A 27,189-nucleotide genomic window follows, 5' to 3' on the forward strand; every position below is an offset into this window, starting at 1 on the left:
TATCCCTCCTATTATCCCTATAGATTGTAAGCTTGCGAGCAGGGCCCTCCTAAATCTATGTCAGTTTGTTCCTACCCAGTTTGTTTAATCACTGTTGTTTCCAATTGTAAAGCGCAACGGAATATGCTGTAATATATAAGTAACTGTAATTACATAAATAATAATAAATACAGGACATTGGGAATAAAAGTGTAGCCCATTCTGGTCAGAGAGTGTATTGTTATATGTATTATTCATGCTACAGTATTGCATATGTGTGTGTGGAAGTGTACTGTACATATTGTTATATATTATATATTCGGATGCATTATTACAGGGGTCCTCTAACTATTATTGCCCTTTAGACAATAAAAATAATGACAGGACCCCAGCAAATTACTGCAGAAGGCCATCACATCACATATGTAAGCAGCAGACAGCACATACATGGCAGCATTGCGAAGGCAAAAAATGATGTAAGGAGTCTAAAATAACAGACAATTCAACAGATTTTCCTGACACCTTGGATCACTGACTGAGAATAGAAAAGTCATCAGCCTGATGGTCAGCAACATGGAGTCACAACCCCATGCTGAGATGATCGGGACCCACTTTGGGGTCAGGACCCACAGTTTGAGAACCGCTGCATTATTAAATGTAATTTGGTAGGGCCATACTTAAAGCTATTTTGATGCTCCCCTGTTCTTTAGGAGAAACTTCTTTATGCATAAATCTAGTCTGGACAGACATGGTGAAGCCAAGGGGTGTTTGTGTCCAGGATGAGGTAAGATGTGTGTGTGCGGGTGTGGGGGAGCAATGGGAAGCAGAAGATCGGGGGAAGGAGGGGGGGGGGTTAAGAAGCCCCAATGTTCTCGTGGCTAATTGAAAATGGAAAATAGGTTGATAATAGGGCTGTTTCACAGAACCTGTGTGTTTTTGTGTGAATTTTTTTTAGCCAACCAAATTGGATCACCTGGAAAAAAAATATCATAGAAACATCAGGAAAATTAGCAAAATAAGCCCGCCAGTATCTCTCCCCCTTCTCCTTTGTTTGAATTGGCCTCTATGAATATTCAGTATGCAACGAGCAACTATTCATTCAAGACAGTGGTATGTTCAACACGATCCAGGCACAAGTCTATTAAAAAAGCAATCAGCTTTAGTATATAAAAAGAGTAATCAGCTAAAACATATAAAACAAAGGAGATGTCATTTAAAATATAATCTCTCCCAAACTTAATTTTCTCGGCACCCCAACAGTCCAGTCACCTACACACATGCATGTGTGTAGGTGACTTAATTAGTACCTTGGTTGTTTTGATTTAAGAATGGATATCTGTAGTACCTGGACTGTGAGGTTGCCTCGAGGAAGAGGTTTGGGGAACAGTGTCTTAGAATTTAAAGGGGTTGGACCGCCCCTGCACTGCAGTAAAACACAGATTTTCAAGGTCCAAGGAAGATCACTAAATGGACTTTACACATAATGGGTGATTCTAATTTAATCTGTCCCCTGCAAGTTCGCACGGGTGACGATTTTTAGCGTCTGTGCATGCGTAGTTATACACATATGCAGACGCTTGGTGCGAGCGGGCGGGCATGTTCTCCGTCCCGCTCGCACCTAGCATTGCGGGCAGAGTGTGTGGGGTTTTGGCCGGGGGGGGGCACAGCCCAAGGGAACGACCAACGCTACATGGGCTTCCCTGTGAAAACGCTGGGCATTCCCATGGTAATGGCCCGGTGACGCATGTGCAGGGGGCAGGCAGCTGACGTCCAGCTGCCCGTCTGCTTCCTGCCCAGGGTGCTCAGAGATCTGGAAAACCACATAGGGTTCCGATCTGGAGCGCTAGAGAAATCATTCAAGGGGAGGCAGGCAGCCATGTGGGCAGCCTCTGGGGGACTTGCAAGGCTGCAAAATTCGCAGCCTTGCGAGTCAACCAGAATAAGGTCCATAGTGGAGTTGTGGGTGACTTGCGAAATAGGGGATTGTGTTCAGCTTACATGCAATACAATACTAAAACACTGTGTTTGGGACAAAATAATGATACCTGGCTGATCACTGAAACATTCATTAAGCATCAAAAAACTTTTTAGTATCTTTTGTGAGTTTTGTGAGTCTGTATCTGTATGTGACCTTCTGTGTTAAAACATTACTGTACAGAGCAGCAGAATATGAGAACACCAATGAAATTAAAGATAATAATGTTAGCCAATACAGTTCCGGTAAACATGATGTTGATAACATTCTAGCCATTGTTGCCCTTGGTGACGGAGCTGGAGAGTTACTGCACTATGCAGCAGTAAACATGTGGTTTTATAAAGAATAATCTACAGTCGGAACCAGGATGAACCTTGCAGTGGGAAGAAATCGTTAAGTGAAAACCAAATACTGGAAACCAGTCAAATTGACTGTTATGCCCTTTTAAGACGTCCATATTGAATTTGTCCCTGATCCTTGGCAGCGGGGGCTGGGGTGAGGTGTATAATTTTTTTTGACAACATATTGGGGGAAAAATAGAGATTAAACCTGGATCACCAATCCTTCTGAGTGATTCTCTAATGACACAGAACACACATACATAGACTAAACCTTTAGCAATGAGCCTAAGGCTGTAACAGGAGGAACATATGATATGGAGATGCAGGTGAAGAGGCCTCTGGGTAAGTAAATGACATGGTCCATCAGCCGTGCAAGAAATGAAGTGTGGATGAGGCGAGACATAGACAGATTTGCTACATTTTCTCTGGCCACGCTTCAAATGTACTCATTTCTTTTTATATGAGTGGTCTGACCAACTTTCTTGAAAAAAGCCTGCAATTTATGAAACTAAATTGATAACCCTAATTTCTTGCAGACAGATTTGCAGAATCCAATAAAGGACTTTTGTGGAGAGATGTATCAAACCACAAAAAGAGATAAAGTGGAGAGAGGTAAAGTACTGATTAATAAACAAAGACATCATGCGGCTCCAGCTCAGTCCGGTGGTTCGCGTAGTCGGTTTTTTTTTTTGGGCTTCCACTGGTACCCCTATGGATTTCGTCAGACACTGGACCCGAGGGACCTACCTACGGGCTTAAGATAGGTTAGTATCAGTATGTGAGGGCTTTGGATGTAATAAAGTTTTATTTTTAATGTGTGTCAGTGTGTGTTTTTTTTACTATTTCTATTACTGTGGAACTACAAATGCCAGCGGGCCCTTTAATGCATAAGTCCCAGCATGCGGGAGAGGCTTGCTGGGACTCATAGTTCCACGGTTTTAGACAATGGTTAATTAAATTTTTTACAATTTATCAGCCCGCTCCAGGGCCACCGGGGACAACACCAGGCTTCAGCCTGGCCAGGTAAGTCCTGGAGGGTCCCCACTCCCCCAGGACCCCTGGCCAGGCTGAACGGTCAGAGGGATGAATGCTTTGGCCAGGGGGACTTGTATAAAAAGTCTCCCCCTGGCTGTGGCCTTACCCTGCTGGCTGGATGGGCCACGCCGTTTTTTTGTATTTATTTATTTATTTTTCTATTTCTTTTATACACTGCAGCCTGCACGGATCTGACTGATCCGTGCAGGCTGCCTTTACGAATTCGTATTAGCCGCCGTATATACGGCCGCTAATACGAATGGATACTACATCGGGGATTACAGTCGTATTTTGATTTCTTTGTAAATTCCCCTCTGGAATACGAATTTGCATACGGCTAAAACAGCCATATGCAGTCGTATTTATTTGTATTAAGAATACGAATACGAAAAATCGTATTCATATTCTTAGTAAATTTCCCTCTGTGTCTCTTCATGTTTTTATACACCTCTCACTATGGGCCTTATTCAGATCGGATCGGTACGGCCCGCGTGCGGCCGTACCGCCGATGTTTTTGTTCTGCACATGCGCAGAGGTCATTCTGCGCATGTGCAGCCCCCTTCGCCGCAGACGGATTTCGTCCGCCGCAAAGGGGGCGTATAGGGGCGTGAGGGGCTTCAGCCCCTCATTTCCCTATGTGTACGCCCCGCGTTTCATGGGCGTTCCCATGCAAACGCGGGGCGTGTGCATGGTAATGAGGGCATGACGCCCTCATTACCATGACATGGGGGCGGAAAGCTGACGTCGCCGGATGTCAGCTTTCAGCCCCCTTTCAAGCTCCCACACGGACGATTGTCCGTGTGGTCTGAGCTTGCGGGAGCTGCCGCGGCGTGCGGGCCTGCCTTCGATGGTCGTCGACCATCGAAGGCAGGGGGCAGCTCCCACCATGGTGGAGGCGTAGCCTCCACCATTTTTGTGCGGATCGCCAGCCGTCCGTGTATGGACGGCCGTGGCGATCCGTCGGGTGGGCGGCCCTTGGTTTGTGCGGTCGGAGCCCCGTGTGCGGCTCTGACCGCACCAACCAGAATAAGGGCCTATATTATGTACTTGTGCTTATCTAGAGGATTTTAAGCACATAGTTAATGGAAGTTATTTAACAGAAAAGTATCAATGTAGAGTTTAACGCAAGTCAGTTTTACTGACATACATTGCATGTTTTCCCGCTTTGCACCTGCAGAGCTGTGGACGTCTCAAGGACAATATAAATTTAAGGGTCGGTGTATCAAGCAGTGAAAAGTTGGACTAGTGGAGAAGTTGCCCATAGCAACCAATGTGCTTTGAGGTAGCATTTATTTAGTACATTTTATAAAATGATAAGTAGAAGCTGATTGGTTGCAATGGGAAACTCCCCCACTGATCCACTTCCCATGACTAGTCATTGTTGCCACATAAAATCCTGAATGTTGGAGTCACTATCTTTATTTCTGTCTACAGCCATCTTGATTCCTTTTTATGGCCGTGATCATGGGGGGCTCCAGAGGTAGGTCTGCAGCACAGTTCAAAATTCAAACATGAGAGCCACACCAACTGCCATTCCAAACTGAATCACTGGCAATTGCTGTTGCTCCCCTATTTGAATTTGAAATGTGCTGCAACCCCTTCTCTGGAGCCACCACTGGTCACTGGTCATGATACATGCTGCATATCCCTACAACTAGACATAACGTAGATGATTTCCAACCATCTCACACAGGGACTATATGCTGCCATGTTACAGTGCCCCTCCCCCCCTGAACCTGTGATATTGGGACTACATGCCAAGGGGGTGGGACAGCTGTTATTATAAAGTAGAGCACTGCCCAGATTACCCTAAGTACATGCCAGAGAGCCCCTTTGCTCTGCAACGCTACTGGCTGCAAGGTCCAATTCCAGGCACCCCTCGTCACAGCCTTACACATCTATGTGACTGCAACATCCCACCTCTGTCTGTGTGCTAGGTATGCTCCAACCCCATACACCAGCTGATCAGTGCAAGAGATGCATCTGAAATTAGCCTGTTCGGGTGTAAATCGTCCATGTTATGACCAACCACCCTAAGTCCACCCCACTGAGTTAGACGGCTAAAGATAATGGTGGCGGTAGAGCAGCAGTAACACTAGTTAGACACCAGCGGGTGCTCGGCGGGACCAAGGTAGATGGTCACTTGGTCCGCAGGAGTTTTTCAGGATTTTTGGCACAGGTCCACTTGGATCAAACATTACTATCCACATGGACATAGAGTTAGAATAGAATAGAACCGTGCCCGAAGCATGGCGAGCTCACCAAGCCATATGAGGGGACACTGTGCACATATACCATGTTCCCGGGGGCCCCTGTGACATTCAGCACTACAAAATCCTCCTGGTCGACCATGGGCCTGCCAATCACCCACCAGATTGTAACTAGTGGCTGCCAACTACCTTCAGCAATCTAACTCAGCCGGATTGACTAAGCGTGCTCGACCATAACATTGCCGATCTACACCCGGTCAACCCGCTATACCATAACCGCCTGTCCTGCCTACTATCTGTACATGACTGGGCATCACAGGTAGACACACACACAGGACAATGCTAAAAACTATGGCCCTTATTCTGGTTCACTCGCAAAGCAAATTCCTTCTCAAATGGACAAAACCATGTGCACTGCAGTTGGGGTAGATGTAACATGTGTGAATTCGATTTGGGTAGGGTTTAACTTCAAAGTGAGATCTATATTGCAGTGTAAAAATAAAGCAGTCAGTATTTTCCCTGCACAGAAACAAAATAACTCACCCAAATCTAACTCTCTCTGCACATGTTACATCTGACCCCCTGCAGTGCACATGGTTTTGTCCATTTGAGAAGGAATTTGTCTTTGCGAGTGAACCAGAATAAGGGCCTATGAGATTCATTCACAAAATGGGCAGGTGTTTAATTCTGAAGAGAGGCTACTTATTCTGTTATACTATTATCTAATGTGCCTTCTTCCGATTAGCAATCTCTAGGATGCAATTAATCTATATTTACTGGAAGGCGATAAATCTGTGCACACAGTTTCTGAATGTTAAAGGTCCCGTTAATCACAAGGCCGAGGAATAGAGTAATCATTTGCACTGGTTTTTGACCCATAATGCTTTAATGTCCTCTGAGCTTTACTCAAAAGTAAAACACAATACAGGATTCAAAATGAATTGTTCATGTTGCTGTAATAATATAGATGTGGTTACATTGTCATATAGACATTCCTAACTCTTATTGAGAAATGCTCCAATTCCCACAACTTGCCTTGTTATTGTACTGCAATACACAGTTTTACACTGCAGATGTCACTGTTGCAATTGGTATCTATAGAAAGTATTCAGACAATGGCAACATTTGTCTGTGTATAGCAATGGAAACAGTATAACCATAAACTATAGAATAAGGAAATAAATACTGGGAAACTTAAAGGTTTATTTACTTAGATGTTCTATTGAAGATGTGATGTTGCTATGGGCAACCAATCAGATTCTATTATCCTCTAGAACAATGATTTTCAACCTTTTTACCTTGCGGCACACTAAATAAGATTTTAAAATTGCCAAGGCACACCATGAGATCCCCACAGGGCAAAACGCAAACCTATTGGCCCCCATATAAAAATCAATGACACTGGTCTCCACAGGTGACAAAAATAAAATACATTTGCCCGTTACATGAAAAGAAGGGATCAGTAAATAACAGTTGAACTGGCGGTGACTGTAAACTGGTTTGGGCATCTCTAGATCTGGGGCACACTTGAGAACAGCTCAAGGCACACTAGTAGTTGAAAAACACTGTTCCAGAAGATTCTAAATAAATAAGTTGATTCTGATTGGTTACTATGGGCAACGTCCCATTTTCAATAGAACTCCAATCTTAGTCAATAAACCCCTTAGTGTATTACCATGCCGTGTTTGTGCCATTGGCATGTAGAAGGAAGTGAGGGATATTCATGGGCATTTAGAGATCTTACCAATTGCAGACTGATCTCTAGCACCAAGGTTGGGACTAGAGAAAGTCTGCACTGATAGTATGGATGGATGGATGGCGAAGGTGTCATCACACAGATGTGATTAACTCTGGGATATTTGCATTTATATCTACGCCTGCCGGGGTGGGGAGTCTGAGGTAGTACTAATTACCCATTTACAGGTCTGATGGAGGAGCCCAGTGGGGCCCCCTTTTCCCTGGCAGCAGATGCTTCTCAACCCTACACATGCTGCTGTGTGCTAGGGATGGCCACCAGTGCAGCCACCATCGATGGTTTTACATTGATGGTGATACTGCAACCAGCCATCGATAGTCACAAACTATGTGATAAATAACCATCGATAGGCAGCTATCGAAGGCCATCCATTATATTTGACTGAATAGCCTGAGGGCCAATCAGATTGTGGGGGCATGGCTTCAGGGTTGTCAGTGCGGGTCTATGCTCCGTGTCCTGGCACCTTGGGGAAAAAAAACATCGGTTCTGCTGTGCCATCGATGAAGGAAAACCACCTGGTTCTCCCACATCGATGGCAAAAATATTCAACATCGGCCATAAACCATACATTTTCAACGGCCATCCCTACTGTGTGCTGGGCTGCAGTAAGGACATGGAGGTGCTTAAAGTACTATGTATTCTGTATTTTAGTCTAAAGGTTTGTGACCACGCCTTCTGTAATTAGACAACGCCCCCTGAGAAGTACCTGGGCCTGGCCAGACTCTCTACTGCCCTTCCTTGTGGCAGTGAAACTGTGTACACACACCAATCACCTTAATGCAGTACGTAGATTTCGCATCATCCTTCACATATTTTAGGACCTGCAAAGTGTCCCAATTTCAGTCTGACTTTTCGGTTTGGAAAACAAAGGCTGAAACGAAAAGCTAAAGAAGAGCCATAACACAATAAGCCAACACAGCCTTTCTATGCGAAAGAGTGCGCCATCCCCACCCTTACAGCTCTTCTCCATCATTTCCCTGAACTCTCTGCAAACGTTTCATGTTTTGCCTGCTGCAGCAAGACAGTTTATTTCTTATTGCCCAAGGCTATGAGAATATCTTGTGAGCGAAACAGGACAAGGACATGTGTCAGTAAGTGTACAGGGCTGCCGCGTTCATGTAGAGGAATATGTTTCCTGTCAGGCGGAGGACATACATTTGCATTCTCTTCTCAGCTACATTATGTAATGTTTGATATTAGTTAGTGTGGCCAGAGGCAGGGGCACATTGGCACAGTATGGGGGGGAGTGGCAGTTGGGACACCTCCTCGCATGTGCACATCGCCAAATAAACAAGCTGTTCGATGCTGGAGCTGAATAACTCAAAAAGGTGACTAACATTTGTGGGCAGCGGGCAAGAGCCGCCAGTATTTACACTGCACAGAAAAATTCTGAATGTATTTGCTCCCCAACATGGTTTGTTCCAGACCCAAAGGTAATTACTTTGTTTGCTATACTAACAAACTTGAATCTGGACCTAAATGAACAAAGAGTAGTACACATCTCTGTGGTGCGCCATACACCTATCTGTCTGCTTGGCTTGTTAACGATCATCGCTGATACTTGGGGTGGGGCCTGAACAAGATGGATTTAGGTGGGATTCCTGCACTTAGAAGATGTTCTTAGTGGATTTGAATCGAAAGAATCTTATTGAAAGTACAAATTATCAATTCTAAGGACAGGTCAAGTTTTACTTCTTTAAATGTCATTTGCCTCCTTGTAATATTCTTGGTAACTTTGATCTTTCAAAGTGTCCCAATAGCCATGTGTCGGCACCAAATTATCATTAGTTCTGGCCGAGAGGTAAATTCTGTTGGAACATGACCAATATCACCTATTCATGTACACCATTGTTCTCTAAATTCCCAGTAAACAATGGGGATTATTCTGTTTCACTCGCAAAGGCAAATTCCTTCTCAAATAGACAAAACCATTTCTGCACTGCAGGTGGGGCAGATGTAACATGTGCAGAGAGATTTAGATTTGGGGAGTTATTTTGTTTCTGTGCAGGGAACATACTGACTGCTTTATGTTTACACTGCAATATAGATCTCGATTTGAAGTAAAACCCCACCCAAATCTAACTCTCTCTGCACAAGTTACATCTGCTCTCCCTGCAGTGCACATGGTTTTGTCCATTTGAGAAGGAATTTGCCTTTGCAAGTGAATCAGAATAAGGGCCAATATACAATCATCTATACTGTAAGTGTAATGAGTATGACTGCTGGTGCAGTTTTTGGTGGTTGTGTCAAATGATTAGATTGCAACCAGCATGGTCAATTTTTCCTTAAATATTTGTTTACAGATTCTTTCTGTATTGTTATTTTCTACAAAAATCTTTCCTCTCAATTAATCATTTATTGGTGGAAAATAAAGTGATGTTATATCCCATTCTTTCTAGTCAGCTGGTCTATTATGGAGCTCACACTTACATACAGTAGTCATCATTCCATTACGTTTAACTGTCTACTCTCTGCTCAGAAATCTCTGATCTAGAAGAACGCAGAACAATCTATTTTCTTTAATTTCCAAGTTAAACTCACATAGGGTAAAATAGCAACTGGATTCTACTCTGGTTCAACATTTCATTATGCCACCAAATACAGAGGCATAATATGCAACGACCAGGCCACATATATCAGACAGGGAGAACTAGACTGGTCTGGATTCTACTCTGGATCAACATTTCATCATGCCATTAATTACAGAGGCATAATATGCAACGACCAGGCCACATATATCAGACAGGGAGAACTAGACTGGTCTGGATTCTACACTGGATCAACATTTCATCATGCCATCAATTACAGATGCATAATATGCAACGACCAGGCCACATATATCAGACAGGGAGAACTAGATTGTTCTGGATTCTACTCTGCATCAACATTTCATCATGCCATCAATTACAGATGCATAATATGCAACGACCAGGCCACATATATCAGACAGGGAGAACTAGATTGTTCTGGATTCTACTCTGGATTAACATTTCATCATGCCATCAATTACAGATGCACACAATCCAATGACCATATCCAATGAAGCTTCACTGGATACTGTATATCAGACAGGGCTACCAGTGCACAGGACTGCAATATACTCCCTGAATGACCTCACACTGCCCTTCTGAGTACATGCAGAGCCCAACACCCTCGGGGCCAGATGCACTAAGCTTCAAAAGTGATCAAACGGAGAGTGATAAACAGCCAACCAATCAGCTCCTGCCTGACATTTTTCAAACACAGTCTGTGACATGGCAGGTAGGAGCTGATTGGCTGGCTGTTTATCACTCTCCATTTTATCACTTTTGAAGCTTAGTGCATCTGGCCAACAATGTGAATGCCTTTTGGGTTTTCAATTCTGCTTCACTGATCATGTGCCGCCCCCTGTGGTTGACCTGCCAGGCTTGCCAATTCCCCTTCACTGCCCGCCTAGCCACTTTTCCCTGCAACCAGTTTAGCCCTGTCCCTGACTAATTCCGAAATCTCTTGTTGGTCACGTTTAGCTGATTATCTTACCTACGATATCTAATTTACTGTCCATTTTGACACAGAGTAATGTTGTCACAGAATGAAATGACACCAAGCAGATGGATGGCATAAATGACACAAAGAGATGGTGTGATGGTTTCTTAAAGGAGAGTTGTTGTTGTTGTTCCATGTACCCCTGGGTATACAGCCAAAGAGCAAAATAAATGCACAATTGGGCACAGCTCAGTTACTTACCTCAGAGGTGACCCCTTGGGGGTGGCAATGCCATAGCCCTTGGAATCCAAGTTACCTCCCACTTTCATTGTGTCACATGGTTTTCTCTGCTCAATATACTCATTCATGGTGGACTCCAAGAGATAGGCATATTTTCCTTTAGACTTTCTAACTCGGTTCATTCCGTCCTCCGTTGTCTTGACAAACACAGAGGGTTCGGCTGAGCGCATATATGTCCACATCTTTTCAAAGACGGCAATTTTCGATCTCTAGGAAAACAGAATATCAGAGGAGAGGACTTGGCAAAAAATATAACTCAGCAGATACATGGGGTTGCTTTTGTCCGGAATTGACTTGTTTCTATGAAAAGGTGCCTGTTAGGAGAATATAATATCTCGTTATTAGGCCATTATCAGATAGAGTCTAACGATAGAGTCCCTTATCCAAATGCTTCTTCAAGCAGAAACTGAGCTTGGGAACACAAATTAGGTACAAAACACTTTGAAATCTTGGAAACATGAGACAAGTTGCGAAAATTGTTATTTGGGGGTCACTTTATGACAGAGAGGACGCACGCTACGTATAATACTGTAAGTAAGGATTAATTATGAATACCAAAAAAAATCACAGTTTTCTGATGGGTCGCAGAAATGTAAGAAAAAGAAGCAGGAAATAAGTCAGTTTTACATACTAATTGTTGGCAAATGTTGCAGCTTCTTAACAATTAAAGTAACTGTACATAGAAGATTCAAGGTTAGTAAGATAACAGGGCACAAAATGCCTTAAAGCACTGCATCAAAAGCATAACTACCATTGGTGTAGCAGATGCAGTGCACTGGGGCCCTCGAAGACTAAGGGGCCCACTGCTGCCCCTGCCACCCTCTTCCTGTCGGCCACTGTTTTTCCCAGGGGCCTAACTAGATATCTGTATTAAAACCGTGTAAAGGCCCTTACTGTATATACCAACCAATAGTGATAAATGTATATAACACATGTAACTTACACAAGGGAGGTGGGCCCCCTTTAGCTCTGGGCCCCATAGCAGCAGCACCCCCTGCACCTATGGTAGTTACGCCCTTCATTTTTCCCTGCCATGCTCTGCCTATCCTTGTCACCCACTGCAGTGTTGAATATTGTGAACTTGGGTTGGGGTGGGCCCAAATTATCACCACCAACAAGTTCTGCCACTGCACTGCATGTTACTTACAGTTGAAGGATAAACTATTTAAACCTAAAGTAGGATTATGGTGAATATTTAGCAAAGCTAATACTGCTTTCACATTGCAAAATGTGGTTCGTACCGGGACTTTGAAACAGGTCAGTCCTGGCTTGAACCTGCATTTTGAGATGTTCACATCCCCACGGCGAACCGGCATTATTGCTGGTTCGCTGTCGTCATCCAGGGGGGCGGCGGGTAGTCGGCACGTCATCGGGGTCAGGGGAGGAGGCAGTGCTTAGAGCTGGCACTGCTCCAAGCGCTGCCTCCTCCATAGTGTGAATGGGAAACAGGTCGCTCAACCTGTTTAACCCGTTCACACCGCCAAGCAACACGGCAATGAATTGGTAAGGACTCCACTTTTTTACCGGTTCGTTTTGCCGTGTTGCTACCCGTTTTCTGGACACGGTAACCCATTTCACATGGTACTAATTAGCGGGTCAAACCAGCTTGTACCAGGTAATTAGTTGCGATGTGAAAGGGGTATTAGAGAGCGATTAGGTGGAGAGTACGGTACTCTTTACTTAGAAGGGCACCCATCATGGCCATCTCGGGCATTGAATGCACTAAAAAATCGGGTGCGATGCGACCGACGAGATGCCTGAGATTTCCCATAGGGAACAATGTTAAATGTCTCAATTGACCCGATTTTCCTGTTCAATGCCTCAATTGACCCAATTTTTCCATAGCAAACAATGTTAAATGGGCCACAGAGGCCAAATAGGCCCCCTGAAGTGTATAATGGCCACCCGAATTGTTAACGCCACCCCACGATCAACGTCAACCCGAAGCGTGGCGAGTGCAGCGAGCCCGCGAGAGGCGGCGGTACGCGTTCTACGACATTTTCATACCCCCACTATCCACGTCGGCGTGGAGTTGAGAATAGAAAGTGTGGCGAGCGCAGCGAGCCACCGAGCCCGAAGTGTGGCGAGCGCAGCGAGCCCCGCGAGGGGACGCGGATACCTTCACAGGTATCCGCGTCCCCTCGCGGGCTTCACAGCTGTCCGCGTCCCCACGCGGGGCTCGCTGCGCTCGCCACGCTTCGGGCTCGGTGGCTCACTGCGCTCGCCACACTTTCTATTCTCAACTCCACGCCGACGTGGATAGTGGGGGTATGAAAAGGTCGTAGGACGCATACCGCCGCCCCTCGTGGGCTCGCTGCGCTCGCCACGCTTCGGGTTGACGTTGATCGTGGGGTGGCGTTAACAATTCGGGTGGCCATTATACACTTCAGGGTGCCTATTTGGCCTCTGTGGCCCATTTAACATTGTTTCCTATGGAAAAATCGGGTCAATTGAGGCATTGAACAGGAAAATTGGGTCAATTGAGACATTTAACATTGTTCCCTATGGGAAATCGCGGGCATCTCGTCGGTCGAATCGCACCCGATTTTTTAGTGCATTCAATGCCCGAGATGCCCGAGATTTTTTACTAACGATGCCCACGATCAAAATTGTGGGCGCCGTTCTAAGTAAAGAGTACCGAGAGTACTAACCAATCAGCTTCTACCAATCTATGTATGCCTTAGCCTTTAAACCTCACACACCTGTCACTCACCTCAGGAAGGGAACATTACTTACACATGCAGATTGCCATATTCTAACCATGGGGTAGGTAACAAGTGTGTGTGTGTTTTTTTAAGGCTACTACATGTCACACATGAAAGTTAATATGAGTGGCCCAATGATACAGCCCATGTGTAATGTACATGGTATGTCCAGCATTGACTCTGAAAGCTGCTGTATACTGTCATCATGTTCTTCTTTCACTTATCCCTATTTGCAGTGATGGTTTATATTCCCAAAGTGGTGAATATGGATACCACAGGTAGGCATACCAACCATATTATTTAGGGCCTTAATGTTGGATGTATGTCCTGGAAATAATTCCGGACCTAGGTTATGCTTGGCTAGATCATTGCATTGGCTTGATGATTGCAATAGGAAAGGAAAACTCCTCAAGCATGATCTTCTCCCACAAAATGACCAAGCACTGCTGAGAAGAGAAAGAATTCAGCTAACCTTAAAAAATTCTTTAGTGGATCCAGAATCTAGAGTCCCATATGCGATCTCTGTCTGTTTGGCCAAGTCATCGGCACTCTCAATAGGTGACACCATCCTCTCAACCGTCAAAAAAGCTGCTAGATTTGCAGTATAAGAGGAAATGATGATGAGGGTGAAGAACCACCAGACACCACCCACAATGCGACCTGAGAGAGACCTGGAGGGAAGAACCAGAGATTTGACAGCTGATTATGTTTATGCATCAAGAAGTTTCCACATCAGTTTTAATTAATGCTCAGATTAAAACTCCCCTGATCCCCTTCCACTATACAATAAATGTGGGGCCCCATAGTTGCCTCCATTGCCTTCATGAAAATGCCCTGTAGCATGATGTGCTCACTGACACAGTTTTGCTACTAATATTCTCATGGCTGCTGAGAACATAGCAATGATCTGATTGGATACAAGTCATTTGTTCCCTGCACACTTCCTAACTGGGTGCATACAGTTATGCAAGAGATGAAAAACAATAATAGTGGCATCTTTCTGCATTCATCTCAGCCACAATTACTATGGGCCTAAGCCTAAGTCACACTTGATCGCAATGCAGATTTTTTTCTCAAATGGACAAAACCATGTGCACTGCAGGTGTGGCAGATGTAACATGTGCAGAGAGAGTTAGAGAGAGAGAGTTAGATTTGGGTGTTGTGTGTTCAAACTGAAATCTAAATTGTACAAATAAAGCAGACAGTATTTATTCTGGACAGAAACAAAATTCGTCACCCAAATCTAACTATCTCTGCACATGTTGCAGTTGCAGTTAAGATGGGCAGTGTCAGGACAAAGATAATACCTTTTCTGGCTGCCCCTCCTCCACCTTCCTCATGGCTCTTCTCTGCCTGCCTCCAGAGCCCACCTTTCCCCAGCAATCAGCTCCATTCCCTACAGTGTGTGATCAATAACATTGATTGACCTCTCCTCTGTGACCAGCATGTGCCCTCACCTCCCACTTCATATGTTTCTCCCCCAGGGGTGCTTTAAGATAGGAGGAGGCCTGTGCGCAGCCTCCTCCATTCGGTCCCCACTTCTCTGGCGGCAACAGCTCCAGACAGCCCAGCGCAATAGAGTAGACAATAGAGTCTAAGCACTGAAGCGCTCAGACTGTACTGTGCATGCGTAGAGCTCTGCCAAAATGTTGCATCAGCCATTTTTCCGTGGTTACAGCAGTGCTGCTGTCATCCTCGCCGGACTCCGGAGGGGTATTTAAAAATTGGGTGTGACTGGTTGGAGGCCTCCCTCCAAAAGGATTCACGCACCAAACAGTTCTTTGCTACTTGGAGCAGCTATATGGAAACGCTGCCTCTGTCAACTAAACGGACAATCTACTATTTTTTCCGGAATACCCGTTGGTACGAAGAACGGACATTACTCAATGATCCTCCGCTAGTCCTGGAATAACTTTTTTTTACTGCCGAAAATACTATTGTATATGTTCATTATCAAAAACTTATTGATAAATGTGTACCCCCAATTTATGTATTTTGACTCCCTAGTTGATGACTGTACCCCAAGATACAGTAATGTATTTTACACTGATCTGATGCTTTGACTAAAAAAGTTGTTTAAAAAAATAAAAATTGGCTGTAGTGTGGGCCCGTCTGTGACTCAGGGACCCGTATGCACCACTCACATTATAAATAAGCCACTCTCCTCACCTCTTCTCCCCTTTGCCCTGTTATCCTTTCCCTCATGGCACCCCCCTGACCTCCAGCCATTTCCAATTGGGTTCAGCTGAACATGTAGACTGCATGCACAGCCTCAGACACGGTGTGAGGGGATGCAGTTAAAATCCAGGCTGTCGGGATCCCGGCATTCAGAATCCCGACGCCGGAATCCCGACCGCCGAAATCCCGACACATTCTCCCTCCGTGGGTGTCCACGACACCCCTGGAGGGAGAATAAATTAGTGTGCCGAGCGTAGCGAGGCACCGGGCCCGCAAGGGGGGGCGATCCACGTTCCCCCCTTGTCGGGATTTTGGCTGTCGGGATTCCGGCGTCGGGATTCTGAACGCCGGGATCCCGACCGCCGGGATTCATTACTGAATCCGGTGTGAGCTATGAGTGGATCCTGCCTCTTCCAATTTTACCCACACGTTACTGTTATGTTTTAAGTGTATATATTTACACATTTTGTGGAAAATAATACCCATTATTTGTAAGTATCCCTTGGAAGTTTTACAGGGGTTCTGCACTTTTCCTGTTTCCTATCACAATAGCACCTGCTGCCTGGACCTATGACCTCCTCCCTGCACAGTATCCTCTTCCGGGTGCAGGGAGGAGGAGGAGAGCCCACACACATGCAGCAGCAGCCACGGGTAATGGAGGGAGGGGGGAGCCGCCGGGACCCGCAGCACATAGTCGGCAAGATCGCAAATGACAGCTCTTAACGCAAGTTAAGCTGTCCTTTGCCATAATTATCGCATATGTTAGAGCATATGCGATAATTAGGTCTGCGAGCCAGCGATGTGCAGCGGTAAGGGGGTGCGTATGTTAGAGCATCCCCCCCATACTGACATTAGTTAAAAAAAGTTATTCATTTAACTCCAAGCCAGATGAGAACACAGAATAGTCCAGTATTATGCTGGACACACTGCAACACTGCAGCCAATATGTGCTGGACTAATATTGCTGCACTTATGATATGAACTGAAACATAATGGCCAATAGGAATCTGTTCCAAAACAATTGGATAATTATCGGTTATCTTGGTAAATGAGCTTGGAAGATGACTGCTATAAGTATGTGTGTCCAGTCACTTTCCAACAACAGGCTGCGGTGACACCAGAAGTGATCCAGCCACGATGTTTGGCAGCAGCATTCACCGCTCATCGCCGGGCCATACACACTGGGCAGCTTTGAGCTGAAAGCCACTCAAACCTGCTGTTTTGAGCGACTTTCAGCTCAAAGTTGCCCAGCGGGTATGGGCCTTAAATTGTTCTAAAATCTTCTTTTAAAATCAGAATTTAAAAATAATAATTAAGGCTGTGTCTTATAAAATAAGGAGTCGGATTGTCACTGTGTGTGCACAATAGGGGCGTCGTGGTTATTGCTCACGGAGGCTTGCTATTAGTCATGGGACTTGGCCTCATGGCATACCCTGTTTACAGGTTGGACGGAGGGAGGTCAAGTGGCTGAGCAGAGAGTTGGAAGGCTGAGCTGCCTGGCCAGCCCCTGCTGTTGCAAGACCAGCCTATAGGGCCACTGGCCCTTCTGTGATGTCCCAGAAGATTTTAATAGGAGGAAAGAAAACGGGTTGTCTTATGGTGGTGCACCATTTATAGAGAATGGAGTCATAAAATATACCTTTTATTATTTTTATTTAAAATGAAGAACACGAAATATGACATACAACATATAACATAGACACAAGTGAAAACAGTGTGATTCTTTAAAAAGCACGTGCGAGTTCCAGAAGCAATTCCCTATATTTTATTATTTCAGTGACACTTTATATTTTCTCCTTCAGGTTTTTACAAAAATAATTGAGGAATAATATGTGTCAATTTTAGAATAGTTTTTGTGTTTTTAATGCGTTCTTTTTTTCAGCAGCCAAAATACAGCTACCTGAATGCGATAGTGAGCACTTGTTAGCTTGCAACGGACTGCAACTCAATTAGCAGGATATCTGTATTTTACAGCTTATTGTATAGCTTTATAATAGATACAATTGTGCTACATTGAGATCTCAGTAGTTGGGTGTTGTCACTTGTAGATTTCGTCTGGAGTCACTACCTATGGTGAGTGCTGCAGAACGGATAGGTAAGTAGTCACCTCTCAAGGTATATATACTAGAATAGAAGTGTGGACAACACCACACGCGTTGTGCTGTATTCTAAGCCAATCAATCTGTAGTCCCTCTCTGCGCCGTATAGATATGTTAGCGGTCGCAGGGGGATGCTAGAACAGACGCGGCTTTAAGTGCCCTCTATAGTGGGCATACAATTCCCCAGAAAGGGCAGCGTGATAGTGTGAAGCTATCGGAGGTGGTCAGTGAACCCCCGTGCTGCAGACCCAGAACGCTGGTCGTTTAGCAGCTAGCGGGGAGACCGTGTCTGCTCCGTCGGAGTGCAGCTAACAGCGTACACTCCCTGTCCAGGGACAAGTGCCGCAGTAAAGGTGCCTTGCGTCTGACAGTCCAACCCTGTGCCACTACCAGCTGGTGCTACTGCTGGGGTGGTCTTAGGGTGACTGCAGGCGAGCGGCTACTAATACATTAGAGTCCTAAAAAGGACTGATAAATACATTCGCATAAACACAAAAAAAGGGATGGGGTATTGCAGGAGGAACGTGCGCACGGCTGGGTCGGCCGGCGTACGCTTCGTAGGTCTTCCTCAGGGCAACCGGTATAGGTGCCCAGGTGGGGTTTATAAGGCTGATTCTAATTTAAATGGTCCAATAGTAGTGTAGTGTGTTACAGAGGTCCCGCCCCTGCTATCGCGCACCAATTACTCCAGAGTGTGTAACCCTTTGGGTGATTATCAATCTCCCATATGACTGCCCATGTATGTAATTGGACAACCGTATTGTTTCCTGATACAGCGCATGTATTGGTTTGATATTCATCTCCATATTATAGCACATCAATCATGATTGGCTACCCCCTAATTGGATTTCCAGTATGTTTGGGCTAAAATGTGCCAGTGTGTCAATATGCTGTGCATGTCGACTAAGTGTGTAACACTGTGATGCATAGCTGGGTTGATGATCCGAATAAGTCCAACTTTGCTTGTGTTTAGCTTATATTTATTGCTTATAGTTTATTTGGACAATGGTGTTTATCTCCATTTCCTATTGTAGCGCATCAATGATTTAAAGTAGGTATCCTTGAGGTGATTATCAATGTCCCATGCTAGGGTTGTAGATTACACATGTCTATTGTTGTAAGGTCTAGTATTATTACACCATATGCATATAATGACATTCATTATTCTCCTTACAGTAGATTTGCAGTGTGTTCGGGCTAAGTTGCACCAATGTGTCAACCTGCGGTATATGTCGACTAAAGGGGTGGATCCAAATTCCGTGGGTTGATCCTTGTAGGTACAATTCTGTGTGTCATTGAAGCAATTTTATATTTATTTCTTGTTTGATTATAGAGTTGTGTTTACCACCAGTATCTGTTGTGGCGTATTGTCATTTAGAAGTAGGTATCCCTTTGGGTAGTTATAGGTGTCCCATACTAGTATGTCTATTGAGATTTTATATTCATAATTGTAATGTATGCATATAATTTTAATTTATTCTCCTTTAAATAAATTCGCATTGTGTTTTAGGCTAAGAAGCACCCGTGTGTCAACATGCACATGTCGACTAGGGAAGTGGATGAGTTAATATGTAACTCAGTGAATTATTATTGTGAGTACGATGAGGGACTGATCCCTTTGGGTTGTAGTGTCATGTCGTTGGTATGGTGTGTCGACATACGTGAGGTCCCGTGTAGGGAATCATATGTATATGGCTGTTCCGTGTGTCAGCCTCTTAGAGGCTGACACACGGAACAGCCATATACATATGATTCCCTACACGGGACCTCACGTATGTCGACACACCATACCAACGACATGACACTACAACCCAAAGGGATCAGTCCCTCATCGTACTCACAATAATAATTCACTGAGTTACATATTAACTCATCCACTTCCCTAGTCGACATGTGCATGTTGACACACGGGTGCTTCTTAGCCTAAAACACAATGCGAATTTATTTAAAGGAGAATAAATTGAAATTATATGCATACATTACAATTATGAATATAAAATCTCAATAGACATACTAGTATGGGACACCTATAACTACCCAAAGGGATACCTACTTCTAAATGACAATACGCCACAACAGATACTGGTGGTAAACACAACTCTATAATCAAACAAGAAATAAATATAAAATTGCTTCAATGACACACAGAATTGTACCTACAAGGATCAACCCACGGAATTTGGATCCACCCCTTTAGTCGACATATACCGCAGGTTGACACATTGGTGCAACTTAGCCCGAACACACTGCAAATCTACTGTAAGGAGAATAATGAATGTCATTATATGCATATGGTGTAATAATACTAGACCTTACAACAATAGACATGTGTAATCTACAACCCTAGCATGGGACATTGATAATCACCTCAAGGATACCTACTTTAAATCATTGATGCGCTACAATAGGAAATGGAGATAAACACCATTGTCCAAATAAACTATAAGCAATAAATATAAGCTAAACACAAGCAAAGTTGGACTTATTCGGATCATCAACCCAGCTATGCATCACAGTGTTACACACTTAGTCGACATGCACAGCATATTGACACACTGGCACATTTTAGCCCAAACATACTGGAAATCCAATTAGGGGGTAGCCAATCATGATTGATGTGCTATAATATGGAGATGAATATCAAACCAATACATGCGCTGTATCAGGAAACAATACGGTTGTCCAATTACATACATGGGCAGTCATATGGGAGATTGATAATCACCCAAAGGGTTACACACTCTGGAGTAATTGGTGCGCGATAGCAGGGGCGGGACCTCTGTAACACACTACACTACTATTGGACCATTTAAATTAGAATCAGCCTTATAAACCCCACCTGGGCACCTATACCGGTTGCCCTGAGGAAGACCTACGAAGCGTACGCCGGCCGACCCAGCCGTGCGCACGTTCCTCCTGCAATACCCCATCCCTTTTTTTGTGTTTATGCGAATGTATTTATCAGTCCTTTTTAGGACTCTAATGTATTAGTAGCCGCTCGCCTGCAGTCACCCTAAGACCACCCCAGCAGTAGCACCAGCTGGTAGTGGCACAGGGTTGGACTGTCAGACGCAAGGCACCTTTACTGCGGCACTTGTCCCTGGACAGGGAGTGTACGCTGTTAGCTGCACTCCGACGGAGCAGACACGGTCTCCCCGCTAGCTGCTAAACGACCAGCGTTCTGGGTCTGCAGCACGGGGGTTCACTGACCACCTCCGATAGCTTCACACTATCACGCTGCCCTTTCTGGGGAATTGTATGCCCACTATAGAGGGCACTTAAAGCCGCGTCTGTTCTAGCATCCCCCTGCGACCGCTAACATATCTATACGGCGCAGAGAGGGACTACAGATTGATTGGCTTAGAATACAGCACAACGCGTGTGGTGTTGTCCACACTTCTATTCTAGTATATATACCTTGAGAGGTGACTACTTACCTATCCGTTCTGCAGCACTCACCATAGGTAGTGACTCCAGACGAAATCTACAAGTGACAACACCCAACTACTGAGATCTCAATGTAGCACAATTGTATCTATTATAAAGCTATACAATAAGCTGTAAAATACAGATATCCTGCTAATTGAGTTGCAGTCCGTTGCAAGCTAACAAGTGCTCACTATCGCATTCAGGTAGCTGTATTTTGGCTGCTGAAAAAAAGAACGCATTAAAAACACAAAAACTATTCTAAAATTGACACATATTATTCCTCAATTATTTTTGTAAAAACCTGAAGGAGAAAATATAAAGTGTCACTGAAATAATAAAATATAGGGAATTGCTTCTGGAACTCGCACGTGCTTTTTAAAGAATCACACTGTTTTCACTTGTGTCTATGTTATATGTTGTATGTCATATTTCGTGTTCTTCATTTTAAATAAAAATAATAAAAGGTATATTTTATGACTCCATTCTCTATAAATGGTGCACCACCATAAGACAACCCGTTTTCTTTCCTCCTATTAAAGTCTTAATTAAGTTGTCGGTGGTAGCACACCCCTAGATATATCTCCAACAAAAATTTGTACTAGAGGGGGCCGTGTCTCATATCCACTTACAATCTATCTCCCCTCCTGTGCAACAGGTCAAACCAACCCTTAAAATACATGTCCCAGAAGATGCAGATGACCAGTCTGGCCCTGGTTGCTATGGATACATAACCATTTTACCAGCGTATGGATTTTGACAGGGGTTGCTTGCAACTGTGGTCTTAATTCAGACATTTATGCAGTGATGCAAAAAAAGCTTTCTCATGGGCTGGTTATAGGAGTGTCACAGTGACATAATTTATTGCGGAACCTCTTCTGCACCAATATATAAGAGATAAGGTTCCATTGAAAGAAAGACCATGGACGCCAAGAAAATGGTGCATTGGTCGGCTTCATCACACGCAGGATGGGAGAGGAGAGATAAAAATACTTTGATCGATTGAGGGGATTAGGTAAAACTGGAACGGTCTGGGCCAGACCAGCTCCATGCAGCAACCTCTGCCACTCCGAAGCTTGTAGTGCACGTCCTGCCTGTCCCCATCCATGGGGTGTCCCATCTGTGACAGCCGTCACCAAGGAGATGCGGAGAAAGAGATTAAAGCGACTCCTACCGTAATAATCTGGAGACAACTGTCACACCCACCTTTAGGAGAGGACACCCCCTGGACAGGGATGACCACAACATTCTCCACAGCGGCAGAGTTTTCTGCACAGACACAATCTGGCGTTCCGTGGTCTGGACCATTCTGGGTTTTCGCCAAACCCAGATATATTGCAATATCTACATTTGTGTCACAAGGTGCATCTTTATATTGAATAAAGATGTCACCTTGGAAATAATGGGTTACATCTACTATATTGGGAGTTCTATTGAAGAAGGGATGTTGCCCATATCAACCACTCAGATTCTATCTATTATCTTCTAGAAGTTGCTAAAAAAAATAGAAAACGCAGAAGCTGATTGGTTGCTATTATTCAACACCCCATATTTAATAGAACTCCCATCTTAGTAAATTTACAGTCTTTTTTTTTTTTTTCATTTTTAAATAAAGTTTCTTATCTTTTGAAGGGTTTACTTCTTTTTTTTTGAGCAATAAACTACCAAGTGCAAGACTGCGCCATCTTGGTTAGGAAGCCTGAATACATTTATCCCCTTTAAGGTATGACTGATTCCTTCCTCATCTCTCCACAACTGTCTAACTCTATCTCAGCACCAAATCCCTCATCAGGAGGTGACCTTTACAAATACATAAAATCCAGAAGCCCTGCGGCTCTCGCAATGTCTGAGAGTCATATTCTCTTCAGCAGACTGAGATTTAATTAACACTGTGCCCCTTAGTGCAGGGGTAAGACATAGTGATTAGGTTTAGCATGCATGTTTATGCATGCAAGTGGGTGAGAGAGGCTTTCACTGCGGCTGCCCACGCTGCGCTGACTCTTTGTCTGCACCGAGGTCTGTGTAGGTCTGCGCAGAGGGGTACTCCATTCCTTTAAAAACAATTTAGCAAAAGGCAAGAGAAGTACTGAACATTCCCTGCAGAGTATAGATTCAGTATTGGGCCATCTGCAGACACTGTGTGCATATTTCCAGGGTATTCACACAAACATTATTAGAGGTCTCTGTGGGAGCTCAAGAATTTGTAACATTGCCAGCATTCACCCAATAATTAAGGAGAACTATAGGCTGGTGTTACTTCCTCAGCAGTGTTATGACAAAAGTGCAGCGGCTGAAAAATTCCTGCAAGTTACGGTATATGAAAAGAAGTTAGTATGTACTACATTAATAATAATGTCTTTAATGTTAGTCCGATGACCAAGATCAGGCATGTCCAACCTGCGGCCCTCCAGATGTGCTAAAACTACACATCCCAGCATGCATTGCCATCATTCTAGCATTCCCTAATAGCCAAATTGTGGCAAGGCATGCTGGGATGTGTAGTTTTAGCACATCTGGAGGGCCGCAGGTTGGACATGCCTGACCTAGATTAACTGTTTGGGTAAAGATCATGGGGGTACTTTGAGTGGGATGCAGTCGTTAGGTCGGCCCAAGAAAGGTCAACACTCCTTAGGACGATACCAGAACGTCAACGGGCAGAAGGTCGACAGGACTGAAGGTCGTCAGGGTCCCTAGGTCGACCGGTGGAAGGTCAATAATGCAGAAGGTCGACACAGGGTTTTTTTCCACTGTGGTTCCAGAACAGGCGGTAGTTCATGCCGACCCCCTTCCATTAGTCGACCTAAGGACCCTGTCGACTTTCAATCCCTGTCAACCTAAATAGTGTTGACCTTTCTTGGGTCGATCCATACCCCTTTAGGTACCTGAAGTGACAAACTTTCCAGTCCGTGCTTACATGCATCAGGATATAGACGGACAGCTAGGGGTTAAGCTATTTGTTGGAGGAGGGACAATTGGTTGGTGCCTAGCCAGATTGGTAAATTTTGGTTGAGGGGGTGGGTAGTTTGATAGGGAACACGGGAGATTCTGGACGTTTCTGGCCTCTTCGCTTTTGATCGTTACCCACCCACCCTCCCTAGTTGGTTCAGGTAGTTTAGGGCTTATGTTGTGTCAGCTTTTTGTTAGCGGACAGTTTCAGAACGGGTGTTAGAATATTTGTAGATTTTCCCTGGGGGGGATAGCACCATTGGAGAAAGTGGCTGGGATTGGTTTACAGTTTCGGTTAGGGACATCACCTGTCCAGGTGGGCCCTTAAGCCACTTTAGTTGAGCTATTGCCTCAAGTTGTGTTAGGATGGGCAGGTGGCCCCATTTTATTATTATTTGCAATTTCTCACCGCAAGGGAAGGGCAATGAGCATTTCCCTCACAAGTTGTTTGATGGTCAAGTATAGTGGCAGAAGGGTGATCCTTGGCCATGAGGGCAGATGGCCCTCTTTTGGAAAACTAATTTATTTTGATAATATTTTTATGGTAAATATTTTTATGGTTTTTACAATTTTATAAAGACCAGTTCTTCTCCCCGTCACCATGGATAGATGAGGGACAACTAAATAATCATTTAGCTTAATTAAATAAAAGCTGACCCCTTTTCCCGCCAACTTCTGTTGTCCGAGTCATTATTTTAGTTAAGTCGTATGAAAGATGTATGGATGCATCTGACTGTGTAAGTGTAAAAGTAAAGGTGGCCATACTTGTTCTTACTTCCTGATACAAGTGTGCATACAGTATTGTTAGATTATAATAGTGTGCCAAGCACAGTGAGGTATAGTTCACAAAGCATGTAGAGTGCAGAAAGCCATGCGAGGGGACCCGGTACACTTATACAGTGTCCATGTTGATGTATGTCAACATAGACACCGACCTTTTAGCTGTGTCGGCCATGTTCATTTCAACCTTTTTCTTGTATCAACCTTCTGTCAATATTGACCTAGTGTATGTCGACCATTCTTAGGTTTCAACCTACTCATTTTTGATCATTAGTGGTTGACTAGACACTGTCGACCATCTATACATTAACCCTCCAACCGTGGGACACTGCGACACGCAGGAGGGACGGCGGGACAGTCTCCAATTAGGGGGACTGTCCTGCAGTAATCGGGACATTTGGGAGGTATTAGGCTGCAGTTTAGGGAGCACTAAGTGTATATGCACTGTCAAAGGCTTAGGGAGCCAAATGGGTTGCACGGTGCACCGTGCCCGCAGACAGTGTCCTGCCACCCGTGGTTCACAGGTGAGCCATGTAACGTCTCTCCCTCCTCCCTTTGCACTCCTGAGCATGTGACATCATGATGCCGAATGCAGAGTGGGGGATATATTACCTCACCCCCCCAGTTTTAGGGGCCCCCATCTGTGGGACCAAATGTTGTCACTGTAGCCCCGCACACCATTGTGCAATGCTGGAAATAACGCGCTGGCCACGACCCCAAACATGAAGTTCGTTCGGCAGCCCATTTCCCTTCCCACCCCCCCCCCCCAAACATACACAGCCATGGGCTCATTATCAGTGAGTAAAATATACCCTCCAACTTTGAATTTAGTAGACCGGGACATCTGCACACTCTAAAAATTTGGGGACGTGGCCTAGCGGCCAGGGGCATAACTTTCAAATCACGGGCATTCCAAAAAAGCAAGACGATCCCACAAAAATCTAGACAGTTGGGATGTATGACTAAAAGGCAGGTAATATGGGTCAAAAAGTTTTAACAGCAAAGTTTTACAAACTAAGGGGTTTATCATATAATATTTGCGACTATTACCCCCAAAAATTAGCTGCAAATTTTGAGTATCCCTGAATGTATCTAGGAGGGACCACAGCAGGAATCTCCAATCCCTCCTGCCTCGTCGATTTCAGCAGCGCCTCCCCCCCTCCCCCTCGCCCGCCCAAGTAAAGTTAAACACCCCCTTACCCCTCCGCATGCCACTGCCGCCGAATTCAGGGACCCGCAGAGCAGATCTCCTCCTGGCTCCGTCTTCTTCTGCAGTGCTAATGAAAAATGACCATCACAAAATGGTTGCCCCCTAATAGCAGGGGTTAAAGAAACTCCAACGCACGGCACTTCAGGAAATGTTCAAAGTGATGAAATTTATTATTACAACGTTTCGGGGTGGTTTACACCCCTTCGTCCGGTAAACAGCATAAACATAGTGAATAACTACCCCCCTCCTTCCCGCAGCCTTGCCTTATCCCTGCCTATTAGTGCCTAAAACTAACACCCCCGCAGCCTAACCTTATCCCTGCCCATTAGTGCCTCTGTTGTAGTTTACATAAGGACCCAATAAATGCACATTTTTCAGACTCACCTGGGGGAAATGTCGCACCCTTGTTGCATGAAGGCACCCAAGGAGAACCATAGACTGTTAAATATTCCAAATTCATTAGAATGGTCTGTGGTGGGTGGGTCTCTTCCTTCTTCATATTCTTCATTGTGCCACTCATATGGGCTGAATCGACTGACCAAAAAGAGAACCACGCTAACTCCAATATAGGCAAAGACTATACACATCCAGATCTCATATGCAAGAGGATCCAAGAATGAGAAAACACCCGGTTTGGATTTCTGCGGTTTCTTGATCATGATGGATATACCCAAGCTCATGAATGGTTTGGAAAAGTCAATAACTTCTTCACGGACCAGTGTGATTGTCAAAGGTGCGACGGCCAGATCCGCTCTCTGTAGACAAAAAGACAAGTAATTCTCAT

General features: G+C 44.6%; 1 protein-coding gene across 6 annotated transcripts in view; it reads right to left on the reverse strand.

The window, feature by feature from the left end:
• The window catches only part of GRIA1 (glutamate ionotropic receptor AMPA type subunit 1), a 278,435-nt gene that overhangs the window by 17,188 nt on the left and 234,058 nt on the right, over nt 1-27,189 (reverse strand). For all 6 annotated transcript variants that reach the window (XR_014473354.1, XM_083181740.1, XM_083181737.1 and 3 more), the window contains exons 11-13: nt 26,790-27,160; nt 14,239-14,437; nt 11,023-11,270 (exon numbers count right to left, since the gene is read on the reverse strand). Coding sequence is in view for 5 of the 6 variants with exons in the window: in XM_083181740.1 (XP_083037866.1) it covers nt 11,023-11,270; nt 14,239-14,437; nt 26,790-27,160 (818 nt within the window). In the remaining variant the exon portion in view is untranslated. The remainder of the gene's footprint in view (nt 1-11,022; nt 11,271-14,238; nt 14,438-26,789; nt 27,161-27,189) is intronic.

This window comes from Crinia signifera, chromosome 4 (assembly GCF_055691185.1).
Source record: "Crinia signifera chromosome 4, ASM5569118v1, whole genome shotgun sequence".
Classification (NCBI taxonomy): Eukaryota; Metazoa; Chordata; class Amphibia; order Anura; family Myobatrachidae; genus Crinia; species Crinia signifera.